The sequence below is a fragment of the Epinephelus fuscoguttatus genome, linkage group LG23 (assembly GCF_011397635.1).
Source record: "Epinephelus fuscoguttatus linkage group LG23, E.fuscoguttatus.final_Chr_v1".
NCBI lineage: Eukaryota > Metazoa > Chordata > Actinopteri > Perciformes > Serranidae > Epinephelus > Epinephelus fuscoguttatus.
In genome coordinates, this window is record NC_064774.1 from 21336189 (window position 1) to 21352707 (window position 16519).

General features: G+C 41.3%; 1 protein-coding gene across 4 annotated transcripts in view; it reads right to left on the reverse strand.

Annotated features, from left to right (window-relative positions):
* LOC125883941 (phospholipid-transporting ATPase ABCA1-like) overlaps positions 1-16519 on the reverse strand; it is a 255956-nt gene that overhangs the window by 11099 nt on the left and 228338 nt on the right. For all 4 annotated transcript variants that reach the window (XM_049568607.1, XM_049568608.1, XM_049568605.1 and 1 more), the window contains one exon: positions 1853-2096. In XM_049568607.1, coding sequence (XP_049424564.1) covers positions 1853-2096 — 244 coding nt within the window. The remainder of the gene's footprint in view (positions 1-1852; positions 2097-16519) is intronic.

Below are 16519 nucleotides of genomic sequence, written 5' to 3' on the forward strand. Positions count from 1 at the left end.
GAAGACCAATGATCTGTTAAGTAGAAACAAGGTTATGCTAAAAATCATTACAAAGAAACAAATCTGACTGTAAGCCACATTAAGTTGAAGCGTTTAGCTCCTGATAAATCCCTTCCCTGTCTTAGTGGTAGACTAATTGCCCCCTAAAGGGCATAATTTACTAAATAATGCTGCAAAAGATGGTTTTCTCTTGAATTAAAGGTGATCCACAGGAGGATCATGTTGAAAATGAAATGCTTATCATTCTTCATATCACATAATTTGATTTAACTACAACAGTGCCACAACTTTCTTTCAGCCACTTATGCATATCTCTTTTGGGTTTCTTTTTAAAGGCAAGAAGACGCGCTTCCCCTCCCTCGCATGGTGGGGTGATTCGATGACCTGCCTGGACCCCTCAGAGGTCATCCTCACCTCCCACCTTGTCTTCTGCTGCTGAGCTAATGGCGGGCTTGCAAGACCAGACACACTCACACTCACATTCACCTCTAGTGCCTGATTGCATTGGGTCCCTGGGGCCATTTGGAAAACACAAGGTGAAGCCAGCCCGTAGCATGCGGTGCTCACTTTATCTCACCAATCAGGGGGTCTAGCTACTGCACTTGGGCTGGAATAAAAAAAGGACACTGGCCAGGGGAGCTTTTTATATTTATTAAAAAAAAAAAAAAAACAAAAAAAAAAAACAACCTCAGTCCAGATTCTTGATCAATACTGGGACCTGGCAGCTGAACTGTGTTGGCTACACAAACTCAGTGTAGTCCTCATTGGTCAGTCTGACAGTCTAAATGGGAAAGGACAAAGTGTGGGCAATGATAGATCTTTAAATCTTATCATGTACTGAGCAGGCTTGCATTAACGGAGAGCACTTAAAATGCTGAATGCACTGACTGATGACCTAATGATCCGTTAAACTGAGCTGACACACCACAGAATTACAGTGGGACAATAGGATGTGGCTTAGGATGCTCTGCAGTCGGCCTAAATGTTGCCCATGTCAGAAGTGAAATCTGGAGTCAAATTGTGCATCCCCTGCTACTGTACGAGCTGAAACCAGCTGATGTTTTGCTCTCAAGAATGAATTATTGAACAACTCCACTTCCATGCTCAACTCCACTTTCTTTTTTTTTTTTTTTCAAAATGCAGAACAACTTTTCCAACTACAGTAGATTCAAAGGCACTCCAGCACTGATAGTACATTTGGATAAAGATAAATGCGTCACCACCAACTATGTGCCGAAAACAAACATTTGGAAATAATCGAGTTTCCACAATTTAGACTACCAATACCCGAGGCAAAACGGAAATGTCTCGCACATTATGGAGCTTCTGTGTAATTGCTTATGATGTGCATGGTTTGTTTTTGCTCCTGTTCCTTTTTCAGAGCCTGCCAGGTTCCCAATGCATAGCAACAATTAGGCAAAGCCTGTGTACAAGTTAAAAAAAAAAAAGCCTTGTGAATATGTTTTGCAAATATAGTGCTGCCATGTCTGGGAGCAATATGGAAGAGATGAAGATCAAAAGATTGAAAAAATTGCATCGCTGGCTTCCTACAGTTGTAACAATGGTTGGAGATGAGATTTCCATGGATTGATTTTTACCTTTACCTTGGAGAATGATGCTGTGGGATATTGATCAAAGAGGCAGTATATTCACCTTTAGAAATGTCACAGGTCCATTTGATGCTGAGAGGATGTAAATATGTACTTCATGCAATTTTCTCCACAATAAGCAGAAATGTATATCATTAAATTGTACATGTCTGCCATACTTTCACTTATCCAGCTGAGGGCAAATGATAAAGAACTCAACCTAAATTGAAGCTCAGCCACTTTCACATTTTTTGGGGCCTTACCTGATCCAGTGTGGTCTGGGACACAGAGTAGTCTTCCACCCCCAGCCTCTGCTGATGGCTGCTGAACTGACTGAAGATGTTGGCCAGAGCTCCCTGTGTGTACGGGAGCTGATACTGCAGCGTGTTGTGATGCTTCTCCTTCAGGACGCTGCCTGGAAAGGACTGCTGGACGAAGTCCTCGACTGGCTTCAGAGCAGGGGGAGAGCCACCAACCCTCACAATCACTGTGTAGCCATCACCAAACCTAGAACAAGGGGCCACAATTAAGCTTTGAGTACAAAAAAAAAACATGGCTGGTCATTTAAATAATGAACTTTTTCTATTCTCCTGTGGCTGCAGCATGGTGCAGTGGATAATAGGATGGTGTACTGGAAGAAAGAGATGAGACAGGGAGCAAAAGAGATGACAAAATATAAATGGTCTAATATTTCTCACCATTTTAAGCTTGCTGGATGTGTGAATTGGAGAAGCAGGTGAGACACACGCAGCTGAAAGCAAAAGCAGCTCGCCTTCAACAGCACAACAATGTTGCTAACTCAAAACAAACAAAAAAAGTATTCAAAAACAACAAATCTTGTTTTGTATAGGTGAAATAATAATTACATAGGTATGCTAGCCACTAAGCTTCATCTGACAACCAATAAATTATGAGAGATCTCTATGCAGAGAAAGATATTGTGCTGGGAAATCCATTTTGACCATTGTGTGGAAGGGATATATTCTGTAAGTTATGCTACATGCATAATGCAAGTTCGACAACCACTATCCCACAAGATTGCATCCCAAATAAGACTGTGAATCTTCTGGCATTTTTTTGCCTCCTGATGCAAGAGAGGGCTGAAAACATCATAAGAAACCATAAGAATTTATGGTGTTCCACTTCAAAGCTGCACTTTAAAAAGATTTTATATTAGCAATGGAACAAATGATTATGTGTAATGTGAGAGGGGGCACTAGTTGTGACAAAACCACAGAGAATTAGCACCCAACTCTATGTTTCCCTCAGTTCTGTGCAGTGTTTTAGCTCTTTAGCTGCGATACACTACCTGCCCAACATCAAACAGTTGTTGGTGGAGACCAAAGCAGAGCTAAAAAGAGGGTGAATATGGGATTCACATTTAGGAGCCGCCAGACAGACGACTCCAAATCAGTGTTTATGTTCCTCGGTGTCTGCTGAATATATGCAAACAGCCAACCGTTTATAACAGTTATATGGTGATAATATGTCAATGTTGTGTTCACAGGTTGTTCCGCTCCCCTCAAGGGGCAAAATATAAATTATTGCTGCTTTAACTGTCTGAACATAAAACTTTGTCTAAGGATTCTTTTACAAGAGCTTCTACATTAGTGGGTGTTTATAATAAGTAATGCACAGAGCATATAAATGCTTTAACATCCACTGTTTTGAAAATATGTCAACATGCTCTACTGGTTTAACTTTATAACAGGAACAATACTCCTAGACATTAAAAATTGTCCCAGATGAAAATACGCCACAGCTAAGCTCTAAAGCTAATTAGCATTCTGCATCTTACTGGTTGTATGCTACGTCTGGTGAGCACCAAATAAGACTGCCTTGTTATTCTGTCGTTAGCACTCTTATGACCCATTGTTTTCTGCCTAATTAATTCCCTAATGTTGGATTTACTCATGGAAATGTCCATTGTGGGCTGGTACAGAGCAACATGCAACGAGAGTCAGCGGCTCCCTTAGTGGCAATTAGAGATATGGTGAATAAACTGCAGGCCTACACGATCCCAAAGGGAGTGAGAGAGGAAGTGAAGCTCTGTGGTGGTACTGAGAAGCACAATGAATGGACCCCATGGGTAACCGAGTCCCTTAAGTTAAAACATGACTGCTTCAAGTTGAAGAGCCACAGTGCAAGAATAGTGTAACTTTGCATAACGCGTATATGGGAATGCTTATCTAACATTCCCTCCCCTTAAGAATGCATGAGTGTCTTTTTAATGCCACCTCTAGAATCATGCCAAGATGCACTGACTGGCAGGTCTGAACCCTGCTTAACTGGAATTTTCTTGCATCATGATTAGACAAGCCAGAATACAAGCAGATGTAGTGGTACATGGATAAAAATTTACAGGAGCTGGCATGTTGACTAATCACTTGCTACATCATTATAACCATGACCTCTGTATCCTGTCACACGATGCACAACAGGAACTGTAACTGAAGATTGTACTAAAGAAATTAGGAAGTCTTGCTAAGATTTGGTGTTTACTGGCATGGTGGTTTGATATCACAGTGAAAATAAAGTTTAATTCAAACACATTTAAATTGGCTACACTGAGGGAGCAATAAGGCATCAGAATGACACAAACAAATGCAGACAATGTGCAACAATTTCTAGGTTTTGTCTTGAATATTCAGCTATTTGATTGTTTTATTCATTGTTTGGGTAGGTACTTGGTTTTTAAATTTGGTATTTTAATAGATATTTGTATTTCTTTTTATTACAATAAAGAAAAAATTAACACTAATCTTAACCGATTTATAGACTTAAACAGAAGTAATCCCTTTTAAACCACTAGAAGTGTGTGGTAGCGTATTTTTCTGCAGAGACTCCGCCGTCTGCCTGGGTTCTACTTATTTTTTGTGTATGGGAGGTTTATGGGGTGTAACCCCACAGCGCTCAGGTGAGGATGGGGCTTTTTATAAAGAGGTCGTGACCAAGCAACCAAGAATTACAGTGCCAAAATTGCAAATACATTGAGGTAAAACACCAAATAAGAGTGAATCTGGGTTGCCTTTAACTTTTGTTGGCGAGTGTGTTTAAAAAAAACAAAAACAAAAACAATTAACCATAAATCCTGCATTGTATACCTTAAAATTTATTGGCGCATATGTACAGTTTCAGCAATTTGGTCTCACAGAGTTCTGTTAGGCAGAGATGGGACCAAGTCACACGTGCAAGTCTCAAGTAAGTCTCAAGTCAAGTCAAGTCCTGTAATAGGTCAAGTCAAGTCCAAGTCAAGTCATCTTATTATTGTAAAAGACAAGATATAAGTAACTGTCAGTAAACATTGACTTCATCGCTGCAATGTTTACTTTGCAGGGATGACCCCCATGCGTGCCCACACACACACACACACACACACACTAACCAAGGCAGCGGCCAAAATCACCCATTTAGCTCATTTAACCCTGTGTTGCTCGTTCATAAAACGTACAGCCGGTCTTGTGATGAAACGGTTGGAATGTTCGCTCACGTTTTCTAGCAGAATGGCTCTTCAAATGACGAACAAAGTTTGAAGTTGTCGCCTGGCTGTCCGAGATGTTTATGCCGCATGTCTTGCACTGTGCTGTTCGTCTTTTGCCGTAATAATGGTAATTCCGAAAGCCGAAGACAATGACTCTCGGTACCCCTCCCACTGACATGTTGATGCCTATCTGACATAAGAGGGCCTGTTTCACCAATAAACATGTAAGGTACGTAGAGAGGGCATGACTGATTGAGAGGATCATGATCCAGTCATGACAACGCCATTCTCAGCCTGCGCTCCTACCGGGTAATTGACATTATTTTTTAAATTAATTTATTAATTTTATATTCTAACCGAAAACATGATGTGAATAACACTCAAGTCATTGTGTCTCAAGTCAAGTCCCAAGTCTTTAACTCCCAAGTCCGAGTCAAGTCTCAAGTCTTTTATTTTTTGTCAAGTCACAAGTCATCAAAACAGCGACTCGAGTCCAAGTCACAATGGCTCGAGTCCCCATCTCTGCTGTTAGGCATCGTCTTAGATTCAGAGCCTAATGAAGCTCAGCGTAAGTTCAGTCAGGAAGACTTTCTTTATGCTATATCTATTCACAATTGTCTCTCTCTATCCCACTCCCACCACTTCCACCAATCAGCTGACTATGAGTGTTCCCTCTCCTAGTTAGCCAATCAAACTTTGCCACAATAAATTTCAGCCATTCAGGTTGCTATTGCCAAACTTTAAATCTGTCAACCACCTTATCCAGAGCCCAGGACCAGCTCATCAAAGCCCATTCCTCTTCACATCCAGATCCTCAGCTCCCTCTTCATTTCATCTCATCACCACCACTACCCTACCTATGTCTACAATCCCTGATCTACTACGTCCCTACCAACCTCCTGGAATAGATGGCATCACAATGGGGTCTTATCGCTTAAGACTTTTCACATTTTTCATACTTGTGTGCACATGTCAATAACTATTTTCTCTCACAATGAGTCACTCCTGATTGAACGATAGTAAGCATTTATGCAGGTCTAAAATGTATTCATGATAAGAAATACTGTCACAATCTGTTATGTAAGAACAAGGGCATAGATAGGACCTCATTCAACCGAACTCTTCAGGGTGACAAACACGCATAAAACACACCAAACCTTTTGGAAAATGTTTTATGAACAAGCCAAAATACAAACAATAAGACCGTAGAATATCAGAATCTTTAAAAACTAATGTCTTCAATTAAACTGAAAGACACTTGCTGCATGTCTATGTCATACAAAATGTCTGGCTGATTCCTAGCTGAGTTCAGCAACACCCCCAACTCCGAAAGCTTTTAATATTTACTGTTTTATTACTACCAAAGCTCCTGAGCCCAAAAAATGGCATCCAGGACAGCCCTAACTAGTATTTCCCATTTTATGATGCAGTTGACATAATCGCATGCTACCCTTCCTCAACCACATCTGTGTCAAGCCAACTACAGTATATTGGGAGGATCTGAGAACTGTGCCTGCACTGTGATCTCCTCAGGGGCTGCACACCACAGGTGATCAAAAGCATCCCCATGAACCTCTAAGACATGTTATGTAGTACACATCATGTGGATAAAACTATGGGTGCCCTGCAAGTATCAGCATGTTAGCGCTTCATTAAGCAGGTGCCCTTTAGACAGCCTTTCAACCGATGCAAATTATACTCCATACTGACCTGAGCCCTGCTCAGCCTTGCTATAAAACACTGCATATATATATATATATATATATATATATATATATATTTATAGCTTCATAAGCTCAAAGTGCAAATGGAAAAGCAGGATTACCATGATCATCATCAACAGGGTTCTCAACGACTCTGGTGTTACAACACAAAAGAAATTATATCATGGTGGCACTGCTTTGTCCTTCTTTAAGAAGCTCTCTTCAGTAAGTATTCAAACTCCTTAATTTGTTATTTTCATGACTACATTCCACCCCGATATAATTATGATTCATATTTGCCAATTAAATTAGGCATACAAGGCTTTTAATAATCAGGGATATTATACTGTGGGACTTGGTACTTGTTAATGGGTACTTGTTAATGTAATATGCTCATCTGGCCACATTCGGTATTCAAGGTTCATGAATAAAATTGGGTGTTTAATACTTTACTAATAACGATTAGTGTGAAAACACATGCACATCTATCTTGGCCAGGTGCTCAGTTCAAAAGAGTGTTACAATGAACTTATCTCTCAAATCTCCTGTTTGAACTTTGTACATTTTGACCTGAGGATGGCTCTTTGTCAGGTACTGGGGAATCACATGCTTTGCTAAGAGTCATCAAGGTGTTAAAAAGTTATAAATATAACATATATTTGGACAATCATAAAGTGCAAACCAAATGGGGCTGGAAAAATAAAGCCAACGTACAAGTGTTGAAAAGTGCAGTTCCTCAAATGGCCACTTAAGGCTGGATCCAAAGCCAGTCAATTCCCACAGGCCCCCATGTTATAATGCCAAAACGGTTACAAAAAACGGGTTTGATCTCTATAGAAAGCTTGGGAAATATTTTTTCATACCTTCATATCTTTCACTGCGGTATACATATATGACAGTATATATGTGTGGCGCTAGTGGCACATGATGCACAATATTAACAATACATCCTTAATACAGCATCTCCATATGCATTTAAAGAGGAGCATCTGTATATTTGACAGTACTGAAAATCATACTGTCCAGATTTCTAAATACCTTGGCATACTTAAACATCTTGATACTGCCCAAGCCTACTCAACAGCTCATGACCCCATTCATGACAACTGTGTGGGTTGTACTGGCTCCAAACCCCCCCCCCCCCCAAGATATTGGAGATCACAAACAATTGGGTGACATCACAGTGGCTACATCCATTATTTTTATACAGTATGTGGTAAAAACAGTATGATATTGTTATGGTCAATTTGCTTAAAGAAAATATGTCAATCTAAGACCACTGTATGTGTTAATAAACAGGTTTGATTTATAATAAAAGTTTTGCAAAGTCTGGGCTTTATAAAATTCAAGGGCAGGAAACAAGTAACCTTCAACAGCAATGGGTAAATGGGAAAAAACTGTGAATAACCAGGCTATAGAAAAATAAATAATAAAAAATACTTCCCTAAATAATGCATGGCTTCTCCCACTTTATGTCAAATATTGTCACCGTGGCTGTCCTGTCACCAAAGACACACTACAGTGTGTCACAACTCCCTTATCTGCTTTGATCTGCACACACAGCACCGTCTTCTGTGAGTGGCACATTTTATATTAAGTACAGCCAGAACACATCTCTCATTGTGTAAAGCTGCATTATTTCTGATGATTTTTATAAGATGCAACAGAGTACACAGTCTGTAATCAGACACCACCACCACCACCACAACATCACAGCCATCTTCACACATCAAGCTTAATTCATCATCCAATCAAGACTATGACTATAATCCCCTTGTGTTTATTATAGCTGCCGGCTCAGAAATGTGCTTTGTCCAAGGACTGTCAAGCTCAGCCAAGATGCAAAAACATTTTTGCAAAAATCCAATAAGGCCAGGAGGCATTGTGGCTAAAGGGTTTGGCGAAATGGTTTGGGGCGTACGTGGGTAATGAAATGCTGCTTGTCAGTGACAGTAAAAAGGCTTATCAATTAGCTTCCCTTCACTCTCTCTCCCTGCCTACCTTACTTTTATTTTCCTTCTGTCTGCAGCTACACAGGGCCTCTGCGCAGCACTTTGGGAAAAATATCTTTCTTTCATATTCATCATTTTTTACTGCCTCTGTATTCACAACAAAACAAGTTCTTTCATCTTTGATACACTGTCTGTCTCGGCTCTCCTCAAATAAACTCTGCCTGTGTAGGGGAAGGTAGGCTTAGATGTCTTTAAACAGAGCCTGCACTACATTGTGTGTTCATAACAATGGCGCGGCAAGCTTGAAACAATTAATTAGCTTTTAACTGGTGACTGGTGATTTTAAAACTAAAAGCAAGATCTTGGCAATTTGGTGTTGAATATAGCATAGAGACAATAATGAATGGATAAAGTCATGACTGCGCCACATTGTCACAACTAATCCTTTCATAATATTTTACATTAGAGATATGATACAGCAGCTCAACACAGCGTGGCAGAGACACTGTAATGTCGGCGCTGCAGTTCTCTCTTCTTCATTTTCATTATTCTGCCTCAATCCTCTCCTCCACCCTGCTCTGCTGGAAAGTCGTTCTTCCATGTAATTTAAAACAAACAACAGCCAGACACAGATAAGGGCATGACAGGCAGAAAAATAATTCTGCTGCCTTCCTTCATCTGAGGGAGTCTAGAAAGGTCACCCTCGCCACTGCCAAACCTTGTATTTGTGCCCGCAGGGGGGAGGGCGGACGCGGGGCAAGAGGTCACAGTGTGGCTTGGGTGGTCTGACGCTTTGATCAGGCAGGAAGTCATCCAAAAAACTTCCTCAGTTCCTGGAGGGGGAGCTGACGGAGCTCTAGGCAGAGGCTCCACAGGCAGGGTGAGGATAGATGGGTGGATGAGGGGATAGAGGGACAGATGGATAGTTGATCTCTGTCCAATCAGGAAAGACATAAAGAAAACTGATGCATTACAGGTTTGATTCATCTGAAATTAATATATGAAAACTAGCAAGTGATGAGCATGAGCTTGCTAACTGAATGAGTCTTTGACAATGTAAAAAAATAGAATTTTCATTGTAAGTTATCGGCTAGAGTGCAAAGTGTGCAGTAATGAAAAATCAAAGTGAGATTTGGAGCAGTCAAAGTAACTTGAACTTTAGTACATACTTTCCCTCCTACCTCTAGTGCTGTTTATCTCATCTAGATTGTTGGGAGTGAGTTGCAGAGAGTTGGAGATATCGAACATTGACGTGTCTGTCTTCTCTCCAGTATAATGGAACTAGATGGCACTCAGCTTGTGGTGTTCAAAGCACCAAAAAAAAAAAAAACACATTTGGAAATTTGCTCTCACAAGCAGGAATGTTGGAGATATCGGCCGTAGAGATGCCTGCCCTCTCTCGAATAAAATGGAACTTGATGGCTATCAGCTTGTAGTACTCAAAGCACCAACAAGTCAATTTGAAAAACTCAACAATGTCTCTTGCCAGAAATCATAACTTGGTTACTCAAGATAATCCACAGACCTTGTTGTAAGCATTTGCTGGTAGCAGCTATTTTCTTTCTACCAAAATACACTCGCCAACCGTATCACCACACCGAAGGAAGTGTGCATCTACTCGTGTACAAGAAGCTCCTGCTTGTGACAGCGTGAGATGCAGACATTTATGACGTCCTCCTCCTTGGCTGAGCTGTAACATTAGCTAGCTTAGCGGTGCTAGGTTAGCAGTAAATTCTTTTTCCTTCTGTGCGGTGATATAGTTGGTGGGTGTAGTAGCAGGACAATAGTTTCTACATGAAACTGCCCACAACAAGGTCTGTGGATTATTAAGTAACGGGACCATGATTTCTGGAAAGAGACATTACCGTTGAGTTTTTCCAAATGTATTTTTTTGGGGGGAATTTGACCACCACAAACCGAGTGCCATCTAGTTCCATTATATTGAAAAGAGGGCAGGCATCTCTACAGCTGATTTCTCCAACACTCTGTAACTCACACCAAAAACAGATCACACCAATCTAGATGATAAATAGCACTACAGGTAAGAGGAAAATATGTATTTTGATTTGGGGGTGACCTGTTTCTTTGGGCATGAAGTTCAATTTTGACCTTGGAAATAGTAGTTTTGCAGCAATAGTAGTAATAAGATGCAATCGAAAGCTTCAGGTAAAAGGCAGCAGTTGGACCTTGAGTTAAGATTATTGGTACAAATAAAACTCTTAAGTCTCCCCTTAGTGATACGTTTTGACAGCCTGCTTCTATGTTGAGACATTTTTACAAGGTGTTGGCATGCAATATTGTGTTTCAAAAGTAATCTCACATGAAGGCCATCATCTGGCCTGTAAAATTATTACTACAGGATTTTCAAACATGCATACCGGCAGTTCAACGCGGACATAATAAAAAGCTTAGAGCCCCGTAGCAGTTTCTGCAGACCTTGAAGGAGCAAATGTAGATGCAGATGCTTGTAAGCATAAAAATAAGATAAGCTAAAACTAATGTCTATACAAGAACCACAAGCATAAAGGATTCTCACTGACTATCAAGGATAGTAAACATTTTGAGCGCAGACAGCTCTCAGACATGTACAGTATACAATACACCATCTGTGTCTGTCAATGTTCTAGCCGTCTTAATTACACCTACGTTGCTGATGCATCGTAAACCGTAGAGAGAATTATTTTGTCATCCATCTCCGCCGGTGACACGCACTTAAAAGCTGTAAAATATTCAGTTAATGGCACACCTGCAGAGCTGACGCAGAGTGAGCCGGACGGAGTTTATTGGACTTCTCAACGTCAACTTCGAGGGGGGATTGATCCAAACTTTTAGACACCACTCTTGTAAAAACTCTCCAGTGCCCACACCGCATTACCTTAATGCATTAAAGGCACTTTACCCTCCACTTTTATATCATGACGTTCTTTAAGCAAGGAGAAAATAAGACTCTGGGCTGCGGTGTGTACTTACTGCAGGTACTCTATGAAGAGGGGATATGAATGATATCAATCAGTGAAAAATCCTGCATCGGCTAGTGGGTGTCCTTTCTAACTGACAAGATTATAGGGGAGCTTTGAAGCTGCTTTTATTGGTTCCTCCACTTCATTTGGGTTTACTTAACACCTGGGAGCTTTCATACCAGCACATCGCTGTACTAAAGCACTATTTACAGCCTCCTGCACAATTTTTTTTTAACTTATTTATTTTTCCCCTCCTCTGTCAGCCTTTCATAAATTCATAGAGGTGTGATTGATTTGAGGGTCTCAATAACAGGACAGGTAAGGTGGATGTTTTTAACAGGCACAGAGGACTATAATGAAGGGGCTTCTTAAAATGGCCACCCTACTGTTCAGAATTCACAGCCCAAACCAATTCTTCAGCCCCTCTCGCATGCTGACCACCTCTGGAGCAGTTTAAATGGTCTATTTTGGCTCATTTGGGGCTTGATTGATACACAGAGGCGGGGTTGTTAAAGTAGCAGAAGGGCATCTCAGTGATAAAGACAGGGTCATCACTGAACTAAAGGGGGCAGCACTAACAAGCACTTGGATGGCTGGGTTGGAAGCCTCGCCACCTGAGAGTAGCAGAGGGAGGAATAAATAAGGGTAATACGGTGAGAGGTTTTTGAAGGAGAGGAGTAGGGAGAGGAGGCGATGGGGGGGTGGTGAATGTGGGAGGGTGAGCAATGGGTGGTCAAAATGTGAGAGCTGCCCCCGCCGTGAGCTTCTGCACTCCTTCCAGGGGCTTGTGATGAAAAAGAGATGGAGACGTTTGGGGGGTTGGGGGGGGGGCGCGGTGGAGGAAGCGGACACCCCCCAGCCTTGCAGGTCAGCCGCTCACGCCGTGTGACAATGGCGTGCACCACCTGCCTCCATCGGCATGCCTCCCACCTCTACTTCAACCCCTGCTGTCTGATGGAACTCTTCCCATCTCTAAACTGGCAACAGCTTGTGCATTTGTGAGAATCAGCCCCTCCATTCGCACATTATGGACTCAGATGTGGAGACAGACACAAAATACTGGATCACTGGCTCACAACGACTTAAATGATGGCGCATCACATACTAAACCAGGGGTGGGGAGCGTGTGTGTGTGTGTGTGTGTGTGTGTGTATGTGTGTGGGGGGGGGCAACACGGCAGCACAAACATGTGGCGGGATAGTGACGAGAAAAGAAAACAGAGAAGACAGTCCTTAATTGCCTTTTCAGTCATTAACAGGGTCCCACACCTCATGAAACATTAATTACACCAAGCGCTGAGGAGATAGGGATGCTTAATTAGAAATTATTCACTGCGTGGCGAGAACTGAACGATAGCATTTCAGCAGCATGTAAATTGTCCGTGTGAGATCTAAAATAAGCACGGCGAAAAAAATCTGTGTAGACGTCATGCTTATCTGGCTTCCGCTCACTTGACTGTCTCGTGGAGTGTGATTCCCTTTTACCTGATAGCATGTTGAGTGAAGTAGGACATGTGTTAACCCTCTGTTCTCCTGCCTTGCTTGCTGCTTCTTCCCTCACCACCCCACTTACTCCCATGGCTCTTACCTATCCTATACCTCCTGCGTGGTTCATAAATTATTTACACCACTCTGCTCTTCCCCCTACAGACAGGATGTAATTGACACAGAGAATCTGTCAATTACCCTAACATCTGGGGGGGGACTGACTGGTACATCGCTCTCCTGTTTTCAGCCCTTCGCCTCTCAACTGTCCCTTGTTCTCGTTCTTTTTTAGCCCTATCTACAATCTACCTCATTTCTCTCCACGGTAAGACAGTGGCCAATGACATGACTTTAACGCACTTAATGTGAAATACCCTTGACACTGTTGCCCCCTCATTGCAGTTCTAGGCGTTTCCCCTAATCTCTGGAGCAACTTTAAAAATGGCCCGCTCCTCCCCTCATCCCCGGTGTATTGATCTTTCTCCCCATCCAACGATTGCCACCACATTTTCCTGTCGTATGTGTAGCTTGCTTGTGTGTGTGTGTGTGTGTGTGTGTGTGTGTGTGTGTGGAACGTCCTTCCTCTCACAAGATCACACAATGGAGTGGTAATAATGTCACCAGACTGTACCTAAGGTAATGGATCGGTCTCACTGTTACATGCAGGGCTCCTGGCATAAGTGCCGGCCTTGGGAAATGTCAGATGAATATCAGAGAGCAGGCCCAAGTGCTAAGAGTTAGGGGCAGGGGATATCTGTTATGGCGACATAACAAAACACATTAAGAGACATGCACGAAGCCTATTAGGGGCGTGCACGATGGGGATGATAGAAATAGAATTTATGGGTCTGTAGAGAAACATGTGCGAAATTGAAATAATGGTGAAAGACTTGGGACACTAACCTGAGACCCTCGGACCTGACTGTCTGCACATTTGCTTCACATATGGATCTCTCCATGTGAAATCAATACAATCGTGGTAATGAGGCACTAAAAGTGCAGCAAAATATCTGGGTTTATGAAGACAAGAAGCCTCCTGTTAAGTGAAACAAATGAAAACATTATCATAGCTATAACCGTATAGAAATGAGAGTTTCATATAAAATAAAACTCCCCCTACACTCATAATTGTGTTTTTCTTATGTTTATGTCACCTAAAATGTCTGACCTTGGCTATACTGACTTGTATTTGTGCAATGTTTGTTACCAGAAAGGGGTTTTCACATTCCTCCACGGAAGGGGGCAATGTCTGTGCACTTGCCTAAAATCTGAGATTCAACCCTACACTGGGCAAACTAGAGTAGCTACGTCATGCATACAAAAGCCAATTGCTATGTAGTGCCAGCAACACTGGCAAAGAAACCCGAAATTTCCACCACAGACAGTGTTGGGAAGGTTACCTTTACTATAGGTTATAGATTACTACTTACCCTGTTAAAAATGTATTATGTAATGTAAAAATGTAATTATATGTAACTAGTTAGCCTACATGTAACTAGTCACTTCCCAACACTAAGCCAAGAGTGGATTCGTCAGCATGGAGAGTAAAGGTAGCATTAGCATAGTTAAAGTTTTGACAGTAAACATGGTAGACTGTGCAGTTTTTGGATGTAAACCTGACCCTGGAGGCTTCTTCAACTATCTACCAAACACCCCATAGTAGCAGATATTCTTGTATGTTTCAAAACCACTAATGCTGTCTCAGCCACCGACAGTTAGCCAACAAGCTAACAAGCTAGCAAACAATATAAAGAAAGAGAGGATGTTACTTAGGCTACACTTAACCGTTCTGATAAATCTGCTAGTCACTGATTTTGGTGTACAACAGACTCTTCATCTGAGTCATGGTCTGGCTGATGCTAAAACACGCACAGTTAAATCTCTCTGATGTTTCCTCTAACGTTAATGCTAGTGTCTGGACATGCACTGCACTTTTACTGGTCAACCTCGCACTAGCAGGGCTGCAGAAAGCAGAAAGTGAAAGTCATTTCCTGTATCTGTGTCACTTGGGTTTTGCTACTGCCCCGCCCTTTGAGGAGACTAGAGGTGGTCCAGAGTCAGATCATGACCAATTCTTTTACCATACGGTCACCAAAGTACTGGACCTACATATCTTCCAAAAATGTTGACAGTACAATAGCATTTTTCAGACAGATAAATCAGGATAAAATTAACTCAGTTTGAGACATGTTTCTGTCTCAGCAGGCCACTCTTGCGAAATCTGGCAATACAGAATCTCTTCTGTCTGTGGTGCTGAACTGTTGGTACAGTTTCACTGCAGTGCTGTAGACGTTTCCTTCCAACGGGATGGACAGAAATCAATATAAACTTAAACTTTAAACCATGAATTGAAAGTTAAAACCAAAATAAAACTTGTGTTTCTTAATAACACTAATAACACTTTAACTAATAACACCATTATTGTTATTATTTAACTATTTTTGGAGGGGGAAAACACAACATTATAAGACTGATATGATCTGGGTTGATATCAGACAATAAGCTGGCAGATAAATACCAGTAGCAAAATAAGGAGCAAATATGGAGGTGTATATAGTGTTTTAATGTTGAGAATCTGTTTTCATCCATCCACACAGCTTTGACAAGACTTCCAAACAAGCAGGAGGGATCAGCAGAAGAGGAGACCATACCCACTTAGGAGACTGGTAGTGTATGCCATTTTATACCATTAGCAGAGTCTGTAGTGTGTCATCTTGTGTATTAGAGTATCTTTGGTGAAACCTACTGCAAACAGCAGTAATGGGCAGGGTAGAGGCCAGATCAACAATTTCTCAATGAGGGAGAAAGATTGGATCTGCACCCGGCCCTTTTTTCTATTACAGTATGTGGGAAAACCATGTTAAACGAACTATTAGCATTAGTGTAAGTATTTACATACTTAAGAATGTGTCTGGACAGGGACAGTTTACATTTTGGGATGCCTACTACACAATTTTCTTGGCAAGCATGCACCTGGTTAGCTTAGCTTAGCATAAAGACAGAGCCTGGTTTATATCTTGTGTGTTTTATCCATAGAAAACTGTGTTAAACATGCCAGGCTAATCATTTCCATGTGTTTTCAGTCTCTGTGCTAAGCTAATCTAATTGGCTTCTGCTGTAGCTTCAAGGAAATGACTATGTATATACCACAGTGTTGAAGTAATCCTTCAATCATAATGACATTGCTGAGTTTATGTGAGGTTCCACTAAGATTTCCAACTTTAGATATATTGTGTTCTTTGTGTATCTCCCATAGAGTCCCTTTTAGCTGCAGCAATAAATGATTAAAGAAAAAAAGCATTAATTATTTTTTCTTCCTTGAAAACCCCTTTTATTACCAATATACATGG